The 20,138-nt window shown below is 39.3% G+C and overlaps 1 protein-coding gene across 1 annotated transcript in view; it reads right to left on the bottom strand.

Annotated features, from left to right (window-relative positions):
- Ascc3 (activating signal cointegrator 1 complex subunit 3) overlaps window positions 1-20,138 on the bottom strand; it is a 380,520-nt gene that overhangs the window by 337,619 nt on the left and 22,763 nt on the right. The window contains exon 3 of the mRNA XM_045155316.1: window positions 15,190-15,340. Within this exon, the coding sequence (XP_045011251.1) occupies window positions 15,190-15,340 (151 nt within the window). The remainder of the gene's footprint in view (window positions 1-15,189; window positions 15,341-20,138) is intronic.

Below are 20,138 nucleotides of genomic sequence, written 5' to 3'. Positions count from 1 at the left end.
TTAACGGATAATGAAGTTGTGGTACATTTATACAATGGAATTCTATTCAGCAGTAAGAAAAAAATGATGCAATATTTGTAGGAAAATGGACAGACTTGGAATAGATCATACTCAGAAAACTCATACAACCACAGAAAGACCAACATTGCATGGTGTCACTTACCTGCTGTTCCTAACCTGGACCTGCTCAAGTTGATGACATAATTAATAAGCAAGTCAAGTCCCAGACAATAGGGATAGAAGGGTTAGGGGGTGAGGAAAGAGGGGGAAACAAATACAAAACTAAATGCAAAATGAACTAATACCACAGAAACCTTTATCCTTGGAGACAGACTAAAAGATGTAACCCTCAAAAGAAGTAAAGGGGAGCACCTGAAAAGAAGGGCCATGGATAGAATGGGATGAAACCTCAGCTTAAAAGAAATATTTTTTCTCTCTCTGCAACTCTCACTAGCAGAAATTGGTTGCTACCCATGTTCAGCTATTGATGGGAGAAATCCATGAGGTCCCCAAATCAAGAGAGCTTTCTGTCAAAGCACTTGATTACCCGCCTGAGACAAAAGCTAAGCCCCTACTGCTGAAGACAACATATGCTGCTGACACAGAGCATGGAGAGACCTGGCTGAATACAAAAGAAAGCCAGTCCCCAGACAGTTAGCCTATCTAGTACTGGAAAGTGCTACATGTGCTGCCGGGGGAAAGTGGCCAACAATGATCTGAACAATCAGAGTTCTATGCTACTCAGAAACAAACACCCTGACAGCATGTACATACCAGTCCAATAGTGGCACACAGCGTTGGTGGGTAACCAATAGCTTTCTGATTGGCTAAAAGATCTGCTGCATGTAAAGGAACCCATATCTGGAATTGGGAACCAAACCAGAATCCCATACAAACAAAGATTATGCTCTCCAGTGTCAAGCTCATACTAGGCTTTAGCTAAGAGGGGTTACATACATCAAATTATCCCTAAATTAATAATGTTTACCCAATTTAAACTATGCTGTCTTCACTCACTGTTGGAGAGTCTGTTTGTTTGCTTGCTTGTTTTGTTTTGTTTTTCCCCTTTTCAGAAGGTAGCAAGACCTGAGGAGATAAATTACCCTTCACACTTCAGCCAAGCCATAGCTGAAACCACAGAGGAATTGGAGAGATGAGCATGAGTGCTGCTTCCACGCTGAAACTGATAAACAGTACCAGGGTAAAGGAGACAGACCCTGAGAATATTCAACTACCACCAAAGCAGAGAGCCAGAGACTCCTAAGAGCGTATGACTGAAGTAGACTTACAACTCACCCACCATGGCTCAGGGAATTTTGGGGAAGAGGGAGTAGAGAAATATTTTAAGCCACAGGTTGAAACATCATGCCCAGAGGCATTCCCTCCCCCTAAAAATAACTGACTGCTGCTCTCACAACCCCATAGAGAATACATGCAACCCCACTAAGAAGGTCCCCACCAGAATGGGGGCAGAGAGGAGGGAAGACAGGGTACCAACACATGAAGTATCTGTTATGGGGTCCTGTGTCGCACAAGTAAGACCACTGACTCACACAATGTGAGGCAAAATTTTATTGGGTAAAAAAGAAAGAAAAAGAAGAAAGTCTGGTATACCAGGTGTGGCAGTTTGATTCAGGTGTCCCCCATAAACTTAGGTGTTCTGAATGCTAGGCTCCCAGCTGATGGAGATTTGGGAATTAACGCTTCCTGGAGGGAGTGTATTGTTGGGGGCGGGCTTATGGGTATTACAGCCAGTTTCCCTTGCCAGTGTTTGGCACACTCGCCTGTTGCTATGGTCCACCTTATGTTGGCCAGGGGGTGATGTCCACCCTCTGCTCATGCCATCATTTGCCCTGCCATCATGGAACTTCCCCTCAAGCCTGTAAGCCAAAATAAAACTCTTTTTCCCACAAGCTGCTCTTGGTTGGGTGATTTCTACCAGCAATGAAACCGGACTGCAAAACCAGGTCTGCACCCCAGAGGTCAGGATCTCAGGATGCAGCCCCGAACTGTTTGAAGTGTCAGCTTTTGGAAATAACCACATGATATGTATAGAAAAAATAAATAAATAAATAAATAACAGGATGGGGATTAAACCACAAATCACAATTCACATGTTACAGTTACAGACATAAAAGTAATTTTAAACATAGTGGGGAATTAGGTGTGCCTTAGAAGACAATAGGGAACAAAAACAAAAAAGGAACTTGTAAACTAGTTCTATTGGTCAGTTACAGGAAGCGCATGGGGGATGGGGGGTGGAGGTGTGAGGTAGGCCTGAGACCAAGAGTCTCCCAATGTCCTGAAATGCTATTCAGACCAGCAGAGCCTCCTATTTACCTACCATCCCTATGTGCTTAAACAAGTGTTTCATCCTATTCTTTTATGAGCTCCTTCAAGGAAGTGACTTCTATTTTTCTTTAAGTTAGGTATAAAGAAATGTAGAGAAATATAACATCATGCTGACTTTACATATATATAAGAAATGTGGGCTGGAGAGATGGCTTAGCGGTTAAGCGCTTGCCTGAGAAGCCTAAGGACCCCGGTTTGAGGCTCAATTCCCCAGGACCCACGTTACCCAGATGCACAAGGGGGTGCACGCATCTGAAGTTCATTTGCAGTGGCTGGAGGCCCTGGCACGCCAATTCTCCGTCTCTCTCTCTCTCTCTCTCTCTCTCTCTCTCTGCCTCTTTCTCTCTCTGTCACTCTCAAATAAATAAATAAAAATATTAAAAAAAAAGAAATATTGTTAATAATGATAAAAGAGGCCAGGTGTGGTGGTACATGCCTTTAATCCCAGCACTCGGGAGGCAGAGGTAGGAGGATTGCTATGAGTTCAAGGCCACCCTGAGACTACATAGTGAATTCCAAGTCAGCTGGGTCAAAGTGAAACACTACTGCAAAAAAAAAAAAAGGATCACCAAAAAAGCAGTTACCATGTAAAATGATACAACTAGTTATATATTATTATAAGTAATAAAACTTTTTTTCAATTTTTCTTGGAAACAGGATCTCACCCTGGAACAGGCTTACCTGGAACTCATGCTACAGCCCAGGTTGGCCTGGTAGTCATGGCAATTCACCTACCTCAGCTTCATGAGTAACAAGATTATAGGAATGATCCACCCATGTTTTAAAATCAAAGAATTCTATGGTGGCTACAACTTTAAATAATCAATTTCATTTACATCTATACTTACCTTTGATTGTAAAATATTTAAATAAAATAATTATTAAATGTCACTTTTTTCAAGTCTATCCTAATAATTACATTCAATTTAGAATCTGTCAACAAAGAAGTTCACTAATGACTTAATTCTTCGTGGTTTAGTAGAAAAAATTATACTCAGTCATATGTAAATATGTTCTTGCACGTGTGATTTGTATGCATGTTGACATGGTATGTGGATGTGCAAGTGCCTATGCACACACGTGAGGAATTTGTGATATGTGGAAGCCAGATCTAACAGTCACGTGGCTACCTTGACTGTATTCAACCTTACTGACACAGAATCTTTCAACCTGAACCCAGAACTCATCAGTTCAGCTAGTCTAATGGCCAGCTTGCCTCAGGGATCTCATCTCTGCCTCCTGAGCAAACACCGGTGGGCCACCACACCCATCCTGCATTTGGTAGATGCCGGGGATACAGTCCTTGTGCTTATGCAGCAAGCAGTTTACAGACCATCTCCTTAGCTCCTGCCTTAATGTAAAGAATAGTCAAGGCAGTCACATTTATTTTGTTCACAATTTAAAATGTCAGTTTTACCCTCTGACACTGGATCTGCACTTACAAAAGTCACATTTAATATTTGCACTTGGCTAAAGATCATTTCACTTATTAAAAACATCACAAGAGAGGCAAGCTGGTATGACTGTGTAAATAAAAAGAGATATTAGCTATCTGATATTTTTATTTGATAATTACATTTTATTTTTAAAATGTTCAAAACATCAATTTTTTTTGTTTGTTTTTGTTTTGGTTTTGGTTTTTCGAGGTAGGGTCTCACTTTTAGCTCGGGCTGACCTGAAATTCTCTACGTAGTCTCAGGGTGGCCTCAAACTCATGGTGATCCTCCTACCTCTGCCTCCCAATTGCTGAAAATGTCAACTTTTTATGACATAACACAACATAAAATTAACCATTCAAATGGAACACACACCACACCACACCCTCACAATTTATCCCTACATATTTCACATTGTAACTGTGAATGTCATTTTTAAACAAGTGTAGCATAGAAGATTGTTTCATGAATCTTTTAGTATTTTCATCTAGCAAAGAAAGTCATACAAAACTAACTAAACAGAGATAAGCAAAAGAGCAAACAAGGAGGATCAGGGAAGGGCAACATTATGCTACCATTCACTTTATCATCAAATTATCCAAACATTTTGGGTATAACAAAAGCAAGATTTACCTTGTGACTTTTGGGAAATAACACTAAGCAATTTGTGCTATAGTTTTCAAATTGCCAAAGCAATGCAATTTAATATAGTAAAGTTCCCTTTATTTACAGGGATTATAACTCTGAATCAAAGCACCTCCAGAACACTCTGTGTTAAATAGGTAAGGTATTCAAGCAATATTCAGTATAGTCATTTGAAATTAGTACTTAAATGTTAAAGATTATTGCTACATCATTTATACAGAAACAATTACCATTAGGGTAAGCAAATAATCTAAAGAACTGCTATGGGACAATAGCAAAGATACCCTGAGAGTAAGAACCCACTGAAGACTTGAGATAGTGAGAATGTGAACTCTTGAAAGGAAAGGCCTAAAGAAGTGAGATCAGCATACAGAGGCTGCTTCAGCTATGTTCTAATACAGGCTTCACCCCAATCTAACAGAGAACTCGCAAGGATCACCTATCTGGTAGTGGAATGAAAGACAGAAGATTAAGATCATGGAGTACTTCGTCATGCTTCCAGAGAGCGAATAAGACTAAGCTATGTGAGGAAAGTTTGGTCCTTGCAAGGAAGCCCTGCAAGACTACTTACTGGTGAAGCTACAAAGGTGAATCCTAAGTTGATATGGAGACCTCAGGATGTTAGCTGCCAGGACCAAGAAAAGCTGCAGGCCAATGTAGATACAATGCACTAGAACTACAAGAACAGCTGAAGGGTAGGGCTATCTAAGCCATGCGCGTGCAAGATGATCCCATCACAAGTCTAAGATGCCAGATATAGAGCTACAAGACTTGGAGTTTGCCCTGCTGAGTTTTGGTCTTTTTTTGTTGTGATCATTTCTTGCTATGTCCATTTTCTTCCCTTTGGGATTGGGAATGCTTCTGTGTCTTTACTTATTGGAACTCAGGTTTTATTGTTGTTGTTGTTGTGACTTTGTTTTTTCAAGGTAGGGTCTTGCTCTAGCCCAAGATGACCTGTAATTCACTATGTAGTCTCAAGCTGAGCTCAAATTCTCAGCAATCCTCCCACCTCTGCCTCCCGAGTGCTGGGATTAAAGGCATGTGTCACCATGCCCAAGCTTGAAACTTGTTTTTGATTTTTTATATCATAGGAGCTCATAGCTAAGTTGCCTATGTCTCAGAAGAGACTCTGTACTTTCACTTTTAGTGTTGAAACTGTTAAAGAATGTAAACACTTTTGAAGTTGAACAGAATGTATTTTGCATTATAAAATGGCCAGGAACCTATGGAGACTATCAGTAGAAAGTTATGACTTCAATGTGGAATGTTTGAGTATAAAGTTGAAAAAGGGTAGTTAATATTTGCTCATCAACTGGGCAAGATCTACAATTACCATGGAAATAAATCTCTCAGCATGTCTATTCAGGATTATCTAAATTAGACTGAGGCTGGCTGAAAAACTGTAGGTGGCAACATCCCACAAACTGTATTAAAAAGCCTGCCATGGCTCAGGGAACATTGCAGAAGGGGTGGAAAAAAATGTAAGAGCCACACAGTACACAGGAATACCCTGAGGAATACTCCCTCCACTACCCCATAGGAACTGACTGAGGCCTTCATGACCCCACAGTGAATTCCATAACCCAAATGAGTAGGGCCCCAGGGAAAGGGGAGCAGGGGCAAAGGGATTAAAGTGTATAATCTACCTTGTGTGTGTGTGTGTGTGTGTGTGTGTGTGTGTGTGTGTGTACACGTACGTACGTATGTATACACACACTCATACACACACATGATTTTAAAAAGAAGAAAGCTGGACTGGAGAGATGCCTTAGTAGATGCTTACCTACAAAAAAAAAAGACCCAGATTTTATTCCATGGGGCCCATGTAAGCCACACACACACATGCATCTAGAGTTTGTCTGCACTGCCTGGAGACCCTGGCACATGCATGCATGCATTCATTCATTCTCTCTTTGCCCCCTTCTCAAATAAATAAATATTTTTAAGAAAAAAAAAGGAGAAAGCTACCTGAGCACCATTATGTTCATCATTCCCTACTTCTTCATTGCTGATCTGAGAATTTGACACCCAGCTTCTCCTGCCATGTTTTCCTGTTATCCTGGACTCTACCCTCTGGAATTGTAAGCCAAAATAAACCATTTCCTTTCCAAAGCCACTTGTGGCCAGGTATTTTGTCACAGTAATGAAAAATTAACTGATACACCAATAAATATAATCCCAAAAATATAAGTAGAAATATTATAAACTAAGTACCTGCTTACTAATTTCATCCATATATTTAAAAATAAATTCTACATAAGAAGAGTTTATATTAGATATCTAAAGATAATTCAATTATCAACATGTTAAAAATACTAATACACCATCAAGGTAATTAATACAGACTACTTTTATAAACTAAGAAAAACGAATAAGATGCCCATTGGTAAAACAGGCTTCTAATGAATAGTCAACCAAAGTTAAGAAAGGTCAAGCCACTGGCAGAGATTTGGGCCCGAATATTACTAAGCTGCTCAATTACATAAGGAAATTTCAAATAAAACTCACTTGGCCTTTGGCCAACATTTACTTATGATATATAAATACATAATAGAAACAGACATGTACTGTTAGGGGGAAACCAGCTGCTCTCTGACTGAATCTGAGGCCAGTTCCATGGGAGAGAATTAATGCCTAGTAATGAAAACCCAGTCCAAAGCTTACGGCTAATGAGGTCATAAGCCCTGGTCAGGGAGGGGTGGAAATGTTGTTGTCTGAAAAAATGCATATATTGCTCACCAAGCTGCCCTCTAAACACTTTATGCTCATATATTAATGGTACTCTCACTTTTGGTTAGAGAAGCTTTTGTTTTCATATGGTGGTGACCACTGAGTAGAGTGTTCAGCACTAAGTGAGACATCTCTATCCCACCTTCCATTGCTCAGGGACCATTGTGGAAGAGGTGGCAGAAAGAATCTAAGAGCCAAAGGAAAGGGAGGACTGCTTACAATGCTGCCATCCAAACACAAAGTGGCCTTCATACTCATGACTTCATGGTGGCTGACACTACTACACAAGAAAGACCTACATAATAGAAGGAAAAGTGACATTAGCATAAAAGAGACTGGTTGGGAAGAAGGTATTCAGTGGAGGGGAAATGTGAGGGGGGAAGAGGCAGTGGTAAGAGGGGACTATGATCATGGTATATTGTCTATATTTATGGATGTTCTTGGCAAAAAGTTTTAAAATAAGAAAATAAAAGAAAACCATGCAAACAATAACCTAGTTACAACATTTGCTATACTAGTTATGAAAGGACTGAATATGTTCAGTTCTAACCATGAAATAGCCAAGCGTTAAAACAAATGGTGAGCCGGGCGTGGTGGCGCACGCCTTTAATCCCAGCACTCGGGAGGCAGAGGTAGGAGAATCGCCGTGAGTTCGAGGCCACCCTGAGACTCCATAGTGAATTCCAGGTCAGCCTGGGCTAGAGTGAGACCTTACATCGAAAAACCAAAAAAAAAAAAAAAAAAAAAAAGGTGAATCGATCAACATTTGTTATTTCTTTCTATGTGTGGGGAGTGGGGAGACATGCACAAGGAAGTCAGAGGACAACCTCAGGGTTTTTATGTTTTCACCTTCTTCTAGCTTTTGTTACTGCATGCACTAGTCTAACAGGCACAAGCTTCTAGATGCTACTGTTTACACCTATCACTGCCGTACGGGCATTCTGAGTACAGACATGTGCCACTTTGCATTCAGCTTTATATGGGTGATAAAGAATCAAACCAGGCTGGCAGACTTGCAAACAAGCTCCTTTAACTGCTCAGTCATCTCCCAGCCCTGTGGTTTTCTTTTTAATCACTGTAAAATATGACACTGAAATTATTGTAAGCATGGTGGCTTATACCTATAATCCCAGCACACAGGAGACGAAGGCAGTCAGACTGCCATGAGTTCAGGACAGTCTGGGCTATTGTCACATATCAAAAAAACAAATAAATAAATAAAAATTGTTAGTATCATAAAGCAGTGAGCCAAGTGTGATGATAAATGGCCTATAATCCCAGCACTCAGAAGGCTGGGCAGAAGAGTTGTGAGTCTGATGCCGGCTTGGGCTACAAGGATAAGTTCCTATCTCAAAAAAGAAGTTAACATACTAATTTTTTTTCTATTATTTAATGTAACAAGAATATGTATGTTATAAATAAATTGAAAAGAACTGTCATAAAAGGAATACTCCTTGGGCTGGAGAGATGGCTTAGCGGTTGTTTGCCTACAAAGCCAAAGGATCCTGGTTCGACTCTCCAGGATCCACGTAAGCCAGATGTACAAGGTAGCACATGCATCTGGAGTTCATTTGCAATAGCTGGAGGCCCTGGTATGCCAATGCTCTCGCTCGCTCACTCGCTCTCTCTCTGTCTCTCCCTTCCTCCTTCCCTCTGGCCCTCTTTCTCTCTTGCTCTCTCAAATAAATAAATATTTTTTTTAAAAAGGAATACTCCTTGTTTAATCTGGTTAATTACTTCTAGACACACGTTCCTATTACTACCTCCCCCATAGCACATATAGAAAACAACTGGAGATCCATCCCTGGCACAGCCTCTTCAAAAATGGACCACCATCCTTAAAATACTTGTTAAGCATGAAAAAAAAAAAAGCAGCTCTGAGCTCTCTCCCCAGCATGGAGATAAGATGGGAAGACAAGGCATCCTGACATAAGACCAAACACTAATTATGACTAGTTCTCAATTGCACATATATTGAGTTTTACTATGATTTTTTTCTGTTTAGCTGCTTTTGTCAACACTTAAGATTCCTTTGTAATTTAACATGTACATGTAGTTCAGTATTGTTGTAAAGTAGTCTATATTTACACCAGTATTTAAGGAAGAATTGTTTGCACCTTCAGGCTATTGCAGAATGTCACTGAATGCAAATGTCTTTTCAGTATACATGTGCAAGTATTTTTACTAAATATTTCGTAGCAAGATTTAAAATTCCACTGGTTTGGCCACTGCAGACACTGCTGAACAGTTACTCAAAGTCATGGTGCCAATTTCAACTCTGTAGCAGTAGGTAACAATTGTGGCTTCACACTTGCAATACTGACCAAAAGTGACAGCTCAATCTTGTTAACTGCAGCCATACTGAAGGGCATGTAGCAGCATCTCACCAATTACAATGAGGTCATGTAGTTTTTCACCTTTTTATTGATCATTCAGTTATGATCTAAGAAGTTTCTGTTTTAGGTACATGCTAAGGCTTATTCAGTATTATCCATCTTTTTTATTGATTGCTAACTATTCTTATTCCAGATACAAGGTGCTCTCATTTTATATATCTTAAATCTATTTTCACACTCTATGGCTTGTCTTTTTACTCTTAATGAACAGATTATTAATTTTAATAGTCCAACTCATTAATCATTTCCTTTATAATCGTGTTTGTTTTAATAAATTGTACCATATACCAGAATAAAGTTATTCTATATTAGCTTAATTGCCTTGTACTTGTTTAATTCTATCAGCTGTTTAGAGCTTGCCTACACATACCTAGTTAATTCAGCATCCTATACTGAAATACAGCCTTGTCTCACTATTTCATGGCCTTCATCATAAATAAAGTATCCGGATACTTAATGTGTGTGAAGTGTATTAGTTGAGGACTTTATTCCACTGCCTGGTGTAATTGTGTCTACTCTTAGAGCAACACCACAGCCCAAACTGTTGATCATTTTTAAGACTTCATTACAGTTGTTTTTCCTCATTTTTTTAAGGTTGAGTGGTTTGTCTTTTCCTGTAAATTCTGATAACAGATTTCAGATCACCTTGTCATCTCTTCAGTGAGAACGTTCAGCATCCCTGGCAGGGCATGAGGACGCAAGTACAAGAAGCTGCACTCTCTGTAGTCTAGATCACCATGATTCATAATCCCTCATACAGAAAAGTGAAAATTTATCAAAAAGTGAGAGAAGTACTTCAAAAAAACATGGAAAAGGATATTCCAAGAGAGCACTGACTACTAAGATCAGAGATGAATCACAGGAGCCATGAATAAACGAAGTCTAAGCCATTTCCTCAAAGATAAGACACATTCACCAATTAGAAAAGCACTTTTAAGACACAAAACACAATAAAACAGGCTGCAATATTCAAAAAGTGTAGAAAAAAAAAAAAAACACCACCACACATGCTGAGAAAAGGCTACACAGGATACAAGGCAGAGGGATGAAAAGGCACAACCTGTAAGTTCCCACAGGTACATTTCTATGTGTCACTCATTCTCTACGTTGGGTGGGAATAACAGTAACCTTTACTTTTTACAAAGATGAGTCCACACAGGCAAAGATGGAAAAGAAAAGAAGACTAAAGCAGTAAGACTACCGCAGTAGCTCAGATGTGAGATGATAAAAGTCTGCAATACAGCAAGGATATAAAGGGATGAAGCTTCAAGAGTACTGAGAAGTACACTGTAGTCATGACTGCCATAAGAATCATAGCAATCTGGGAAGTCTTTCATGTTCCTACATTAGCCACATGCCCAGCATGGGATTCACTTAAATATTCAAGGGCCCTATTAATTCACACATGAAATAATTACATAAACTGTTCTATACAGATTAAAATATATAATTCTCTGACTAATCAAGCTATCTAATTTTAAATAAGTATTACTGTATTATACTCAAAAATAATTTTTCTGTATTCTTCACTTTTGCCCCATATTTTTAATATAATTGCATCAAACTATTTGTGCTAAATGAAATACAGAAGAAGTCCCCATTAAACGTATCTTTTCAAAACTCCTAGATTTAATTACATGTCTAGTATCAGCAACATTTCACTCAGAAAGGGTGGTTAAAGCAACCATAAGGTTCATAAAGTCAAATACCTATTCAACTTAATAAGAGTATTAAAAGGTAGGTCTAAGAGCATTTGCCTAAATCTAATACCAAAAGTCTGCCCCTGAAGTATCTGTTTAAGATATCTGAGGTACCACATCTCAAATTATTCATTCCCTTAGATACATGACATGCCCAACTAGTCCCCAAGTATGAATCAAATGTTGTACCAAGATTACATATAATGACTAGTTTTAAAAACTGTTTTTTGTTTGTTTGTTGCTTTATTAACAACACTGGGGAACAATATTTATTAACAATACTGGGGAAATAGCCTAAATTGTTGCTTTAAAATAACTTAATATAAAAATCTATATAAAAATATTTACTTATAGGACTAAGCCAAACATTTCATTATTCTTTTCACTGACTACTCTGAGGCATTCTTATAATAAAACGAAGAAGAATACCCTTTACAGTGTGTGGTAAGTACTTCATTCAGAGCCTGGTACCTGGCAACATCTTACAAATGAAGACAACAAAGAGAACAGGGTTAGGACCAAGTCAATGTGGACCAGATTTTCAGTACTTTTAAAGCTTAATTTAATTTAATTTAATTTAATTTGTAAGCAGAGAGGCATAGGCAGAATGGGAACACCAGGGACTCCAGCCACTTTGTGCTTCTACCTTTACATGGACACTGGCCAATCAAACCCAGGTTGTTAGGTTTTGTAAGAAAGCACTCTTAAGCCGGGCATGGTGGCGCACGCCTTTAAGCCCAGTACTCGGGAGGCAGAAGTAGGAGGGTCCCCCTGAGATTACATAGTGAATTCCAGATCAGCCTGGACTAGAGTGAAACCCTACCTCAAAAAAAAAAAAAAAAAAAAGAAAGCACCTTAATTGCTCAGCCATCTCTCCAGCCCTTCACAACTATTTTTTTAAAGTCCCAATATTTGTAAAATATAATGTGACTATGGCAAATGCTATCATAAACCTCTTCAGTGTGTGCTCTATTTCCACTAGGCTTAAGAAAATACTGTTGGGGCTGGAAAGATGGCTTAGCAGTTGAGGCACTTGCCTGTGAAGCCTAAGGACTCAGGTTCAATTCCTCAGTATTCACGTAAGCCACAGACACAAGGTAGTGCATGCATCTGGAGTTCGTTTGCTGTGGCTAAAACCCCAGTGTGCCCATTCTATTTCTTTCTCTCTCTCCATCTCCCTCTCTCTATCTGCCTCTCTCTCTCTCAATCTCATAAATAAATAAATACATAAATAAAAGTTAAAAGAAAAAATAATTTATGCCAGCACATGCCTTTAATCCCAGCACTTGGAAGGCAGAGGTTAGGAGGATCATCTTGAATTTGAGGCCATCTTCAGATGACATAGTGAATTCCAGGTCAGCCTGGGCTAGAGTGACACCCAACCTCATAAAATAAAATTAAAATTAAAATTAAAATTAAATTAAATTAAATATAAAATAAAATAAAATAAAGTAAGAAGGGCGTGGTAGTGCATGCCTTTAATTCCAGCACTTGGAAGACAGAGGTAGGTGGATCACCATGAGTTAGAGGCCACCCTGAGACTACAGAGTGAATTCCAGATCAGCCTGAGCTAGAGGGAAACCCTACCTCAAAAAAAGAAAAGAAAAGAAAAGAGAAGAGAAGAGAAGAGAAGAGAAGAGAAGAGAAGAGAAGAGAAGAGAAGAGAAGAGAAGAGAAGAAAAGAAAAGAAAAGAAAAGAAAAGAAAGACATATATATAGAACAAAATAATTTTTTAATAAAATCCTCCAAAAGTTCTGAAAACCATTTAACAAACAAACATGTGTGCCATGTTTTTTTGTACCGTCACACTCTAAAGCAGTGAGGACATTCATTAAATATCATATTAGAATACAAAGCAGTAATGGCTAAAAGACATATTGAAGCCAAATATTTTAAAAATTTAAAGATTGATATTCTTAAGTCCATAAATCAAGGAATATAACTGATACCTGTACTGAAAAGAGAAAGAAAATGAGCAACCAAGCTGGGCATGGCAGCACACACCTTTAATCCCAGCACTTGGGAGGCAGAGGTAGGAGGAATGCCATGAGTTGAAGGCCATTCTGAGATAATATAGTGAATTCCAGGCCAGCCTGAGCTAGAATGTGAGACCCTACCTCGAAAAACCAAACAAACAACAACAACAAAAAAAAAAAGAGCAATCAGAAAAGAAAGAATCAAAACCCCTCCACTGGTCTGGAGAAATGCCTCAGTAGTTAAGGCACTTGATTGCGAAGCATAAAGGACCCAGGTTCGATTCCCCAGTACCTATATAATGTCAAATGCACAAAGTGGCTCATGCATCTGAGTTTGTTTACAATGGCTAGAGGCCCTGGTATGCTCATTCTCATTCTCTCTCTTTCCTCCCTTCTCTCCCTTCCTCCTCCTCTCTGCCCAACCCCTCTCTCTCTCAAAAAATAAAAATAAAGCCAGGTATGGTGGCACACGCCTTTAATCCCAGCACTCGAGAGGCAGAGAGGTAGGAGGATCACTGTGAGTTCAAGGCCACACTAAGACTACAGAGTGAATTCCAGGTCAGCATGGGCTAGAGTGAGACCCTATCTCAAAAAACCAAAATAATAATAATAATAATAATAATAATAATAATAATAATGATAATGATAATAAAATGAAATATTTAAAACCCTCCATTATCAAGTCACCCAAGAACACCTATTTATCAAATGAATCTTCACTAAGACCCTAAAATATGCAGAGCACTATTCCAGCCACTAAGGATGAACAGTAAGAAAATTAAGATTCTATAATCATGAAACTTACATGGCAATAACAAAAAGAAAAGCATCACACAGAGACAAATGTTAGGAAATATTACAATTAACAATGGCTACATAATAGGTTAAGGTCAGATGACCAGTGAAGACTATAATAAGAAAATAATTTCAAAGGACAAGAAAGCATCCACCTGCACTAAGATTAGAATAGAACTTTCATAGTAGAGAATACCACATGCAATGTTCCAAACAGTCAGTGTCCTGATGGGTTTGAGAAAGTTATGTACCTGCAGCACAATTGCCCACAGTAAGCATGAGGTGAGATCAGAAAGAAAGATGAAGGCCACATGACATGGACCAGAGCATGAGTATAGACTTTTTTGTTGGTACAAACCTGCTGAATTTGATAAATTTAGAACTACAACAATGTTGACTATCAAGAATTTGGATTTATTTCAATATACAAACTTGGAAATATTACTAGACAGCTGTCTCATTTGGTTTTGTTTCTAACATTTTGCAAGTAGTCTTACATTAAACATAAAGTAGTATAATTTCAAATTAAAGCTTTCTTTAATATACTCAGTTAATGATAACGTCAGTACAGGTTAGGAATTGAAGTGGTCAAAGTACAAGTGAAGTGCTACCACTGACTAGGCATGAGGTGGTCACCTATATTAAGAGATGTCTCTACATGCTTTTAATGTTCCTTAGGACTAAAAATTATAATTTACCTAATCCTTATGTCATTTAATATAGCATGCCTGGGGCTAAGGAGATGGCTCAGCAGTTAAAGGAACTTGCTTGCAAAGCCTGACAGTCCAGGTTTAACTCCCCAGTACCCATGAAACACCAGATGCACAAAATGGCATGTGTCTGGAGTTGGTTTGCAGTGGCAGGAGGCCTGCTGTGCCCATTCTCTCTTTCCCTCTCTGATTCTCTCTGTCTCTTTCTCTCCCTTGTAAATAAATGAAAATATATTAAAGACAGCAAATCTCATACCCAGAATTCCTACACATCCCTCAAATCTGATTGTATTACAACTGCTTGCCCCTGTCCTTTGCTCCTTGACAGATAAAACTGGTTATCATAACTATAACAGGAGACCTGAGCCCTTCACTATGTAACCTAAAGTTCAGAGGGAAATAATTTTGACCTATACAGTTTATGTTCCAAAAAAAAAGAATGCTATACCGATTTGTTTTGCAGCTTGTAATATATCCTTCAAATCTTCATTTATACGTTGCATTTCACTCTTGTCCAGTTTCTCGTTCAAAAATGTTAGTATCTTCTTCCATGTCAGGCCCAAACCTAGGACTTGTTCGTGTAGTTTGGATCGCTTCAGCTAAAAACAACCAGCATAAAACAGAGAAATGCAGGTTAAAGTTTTTCCCCAACACATCATTTTTCACATTTTATATTATATAATAATAATTTCACATTATTTAGTAGAGTTCAAAGTTGAATCTATTCATACCCAAATTATTCTCAAGAGTTGGATTGAAATGTGATTTCACAGACTCTCATTTGTTTTGTTTAAAATATGTGGTTATTATTTTATATGCTTCATAGCTTAGTTTAAATTATGATGCATGTTCCTTATGAGGTCTTTTTCATACATCAAAGTAAAAAAATTAGAAACAACTGGTAACATCCCAAATACTTTCCTTTTCCTAATGACTTATTTTTAAGTCTTTATACTATAGTGTGTGTGTGTGTGTGTGTGTGTGTGTGTGTGTGTGTATTTTAAAGACTTATTTATTAAAGACAGAGAAAGAGAGGGAGAGAGAGAGACAGAAAGAGAGAATGGGCGTGTCAGGGACTCCAGCCACTGCAAATAACTCCAGATGCATGCACCACCATGTGCAGCTGGCTTACAAGGGACCTGGAGAATTGAACCCAGATCCTTAGGCTTCGCAGGCATAAGCCTTAACCATTAATCCATCTCTTCAGCCCAACTATAGTATATTTAAGACCTTTGTGTCATATTTTTTGGTGGAAGGCATTTAAAGAAAATTAGTCTTCTTGATTAGCTCAACATATTCGAGTCAGCATTGCTCTCTGAAGTGTGACCCTGCAATAGATAAGGCACACAGACTCTTTTCTACATACACTGTATCAGCCAGAGTATAAATCTTTCTCTTCTCCAAAACTGATTACAGAATGCAATAAAAATGTCATATCGTATCACTGGCTTTGATCCACAGATAAATCATGAAGCATCTTAACCAAGGAGAAACTGGTGAGTCATGCAGAAAACTGGCACTTTACTTTCAGCTGCACTGAAAGTGTTCAGAATTTACTATTTCTTTCCTGTTTCAATTTCCTAGACTAAGATAAAAGTTGCTCAGCCTGGGTTTGGGAGGAAGATAATGGGCAACAGGTACAAATGAAGCAGAATGCCCATATAATGAATGAAGTTGTTAAAATAGGACACAGAAACATAATGATCCATCTTTTTATCCCTGAGGTTAAAAACCTACAGTAAACTAAGTCTTATCATATACACTGCTTTCCTTACTCAAGGAGGAAAAAATCTTTCTCAAAAAGTTTACAGGAGGGTTGGAGAGACGGCTCAGCAATTTGGGGCATTTGGTTGCAAAGCCTGACAGGCTGGGTTCAATTCCCCAATACCCACATTAAGCCAGATGCAAAAAGTGGTGGATATATCTAGAGTTTGTTTACAGTGGCAGGAGGTCTGCCACATCTATACTCATTCTTTCTGTCTGCCTCTTTCTCTCTCTAAAACAAACAAATTTTTAATTATTTTAAAAGTTTATAGGAATTGACTTCCGGTTAAGATGGTGGCGTAGGTACCACGCCAAAGCAGCCTAGGGGGGAAAAAGACCAAAAAAACTCAGCAAAATGCACGCTTTTACTAAAAAGTGAGGTGTATAGGAAATTGAGGCGGCAGCGGAGAAGTAGAAGAGTTATAGAGCATCCAGAGCCCGCACAGGCGGGAAAAGCGGCTCCAGCGGCTCAGGCAGCTCAGCCAAACGCCGCAGCCGCGGCGCAGCAGAAAACCGCCAGACCAGCTCGAGCCGCAAGAAAAGCCAGGTGAGGGATTTTCCCCTCACACCGCGCTCTCCGCAACTCGGGAAACGTGAGGGGAGAGCGGCAGCGAGTAGGTGGAGGAGCAGACCGCGAGGTAGAACACGTGGAGCAGCGAGACAACCAGAGCAGCCGCAGCTCCCTCCCCTCCCTCACCGCCTGAGCCCAGCTCCAGCGAACACAGCAGCGGCCCGGGACCGGCGACGCCAACTTGGGCTGACAGCGGGACCCAAGCAGGAGCAGAGTTCGGCAGCAACTTCAGCGGCTCCAGCACCGGTACCAGCGGCCCCAGCAGCAGCGGACCCAGGAGCGGCAGCGGCGGCAGATCCCGCAGCAGCGGCTTCGGGGGGAGCAGCGGCAGTGGTCACGGCAGTGGCAGCTTCAGCAGCGGTGGTGCCTCCGGTGGTGGCAGCTATAGGAGCAGCAGAGGCAGCAGCAGCGGCTCGGTTTGCCCCGTAGGAAAAGCAAGTGCCCAGCTCCAGAAATCAGAACGGCAGCCCGACGACCCAGGCAGAAACTTGACTGAGACCAAAATCACCCAAGGTAACTGGGATTGCACCAGGGAAGGGTCTCACTGGTCGCAAGCTGACTTGGATCCCTCAACAGACCAGAAATCTAAACCTCTTGTTCATGGAAGATCTGGTCATTATAATAACTACTCTTGCATACATACTCGGGGCTGTTTTTGATTGAATGTGTACAGTGTTTAGCTAAACTTTAGAATCTACCTGTATTTTATTCCACTCAGCCTGCTTGAATACTCCTACAGCAGGGAATCTCAACCCCTAAGAACATCTTTGTAGATACTCTGAGAGTCTTAAGAGCCACACCTAATACCTTAAGGTCCTACCCTGAAAATATATTCCATCAAATCAATTGATACAGCTAAGAATACACAGCTAGCTAGAAAATCCAAGCATAAACTTAATCCAAGATGCAAAAATATATACATTATAACACAAGAAACACTAAAAAGCAAGATGATATAAATCCACCTAAAAGTATTAATGCATCAGAAATGTCCTCCAGAGAGAAAGAGTTAGAGGAAATGCCTGAGAAAGAGTTCAAAAGAATAATTATAAATATGTTCAGAGAGGTCAAAGAACACATGAAAACAATCAAGAAAGAAATCAAAGAGGAAATCAAAGGAATCAAAGAAGAGGCAGGACACCAATTTAATGAAATAAAGAAGGCAATACAAGACATAAATAGGGAAATAGAAATAATAAAGAAAAACCAGTCAGAATTACTAGCAATGAAGAACACAGTTAATGAAATAAAAAACTCTGTAGAAAATCTCACCAGTAGGATGGATGAGGGAGAGGACAGAATATCTAAGCTAGAAGACCAGGTGGCAGACCTAATGCAATCCAACAAAGAGAAAAACAAACTTATAGAAAGGTATGAGTGGGAATTTCAAGATATTCGGGACACTATGAAAAGATCCAATATAAGAATTCAGGGCATAGTAGAAGGAGAAGAACTCCACTCCAGAGGCATAGTAGGCATCTTCAACAAAATCATAGAGGAAAATTTCCCCCAATTTGGGAAAGAGGTGCCAATACAGATACAGGAAGCCTTTAGAACCCCAGCCAGACAAAACCCAGAAAGAACCTCCCCTCGCCATATTATAATCAAACTTCCAAACACGCAAACCAAAGAAAAATTATTGAAAGCAGTTAGAGAGAAAAATCAAGTTACCTACAAAAGCAAGCCCATCAGGATTACAGCAGATTATTCAACACAAACTTTTACAGCCAAAAGGGCTTGGAGTGATATATTCCAAGTTCTGAAAGATAACAACTGTCAACCAAGGTTACTTTATCCTGCAAAGTTATCCATTCAAATAGATGGAGAAATAAAGACATTCCATAACAAAAGCAGGTTAAAGGAGTATTTGAAGACAAAACCAGCTCTAAGAAAATACTTGATAGAATCCTCCATGCTGAACAAAAGGAAAAGCACACATATAAGGAACCTAGAAAAAACAAGCTATACTCAAATACCAGTTAACAGAAGAGAGCACAGGTAGAACCAGTAACACACACACACACACACACACAAAAATGGCAAACATAAATACACACCTTTCAATAATATCTATTAATATCAACGGTCTCAATGCTCCAACGAAAACACATAGATTTGCAGACTGGGTTAAAAAGCAGGATCCTACAATTTGTTGTCTCCAAGAAACTCACCTTTCTACAAAGGATAGACATTATCTTAGGGTGAAAGGTTGGAAGACGGTGTTTCAAGCAAATGGGCCTAGAAAACAAGCAGGGGTTGCTATCCTAATATCAGACAGGGTAGACTTTAGTCCGACGTTAGTCAAGAAAGATAAGGAAGGTCACTTTATATTGATTAAGGGCACACTCCAACAGGAGGACATTACAATCCTAAACATATATGCACCTAACATGGGGGCTCCCAAATTCGTCAAACAAACACTATTAGAACTAAGGTCACAGATAACACCAAACACAGTGGTGGTGGGTGACTTTAACACCCCACTCTCATCAATTGACAGGTCATCCAGGGAAAGAATAAACAGAGAGGCATCTGGACTAAATGAGGTCATAGAAGGAATGGACCTAACAGATATATACAGGACATTTCATCCAAAGGCTGCAGAATATACATTCTTTTCAGCAGCACATGGAACATTCTCTAAAATAGACCATATATTAGGACATAAAGCAAATCTTAACAAATTCAGGAAAATTGAAATAATTCCTTGCATTCTATATGACCACAATGGAATTAAACTACAAATCAGTAGCAAGAAAGGCTATAGAGCATACCCAAAATCATGGAAACTAAACAATACACTACTAAATGATGAGTGGGTCAATGAAGAAATCAAAAAGGAAATCAAAAAATTTATAGAGTCAAATGATAATGAGAACACAACATACCAAAATCTCTAGGACACAATGAAGGCAGTTCTAAGAGGTAAATTTATAGCCTTAAGTGCCTATATTAAGAAATTAGAAAGGTCGCAAGAAAACGACCTAATGCTTCGCCTTAAAGCCTTGGAAAAAGAAGAACAAGGCAAACCAAAAATTAGTAGACGGGAAGAAATAATAAAG

Source organism: Jaculus jaculus, chromosome 7, assembly GCF_020740685.1.
Source record: "Jaculus jaculus isolate mJacJac1 chromosome 7, mJacJac1.mat.Y.cur, whole genome shotgun sequence".
Lineage (NCBI taxonomy): Eukaryota > Metazoa > Chordata > Mammalia > Rodentia > Dipodidae > Jaculus > Jaculus jaculus.
Note: the sequence above shows the minus strand (reverse complement) of the source record. Positions and strands in the feature narration are given on the sequence as shown.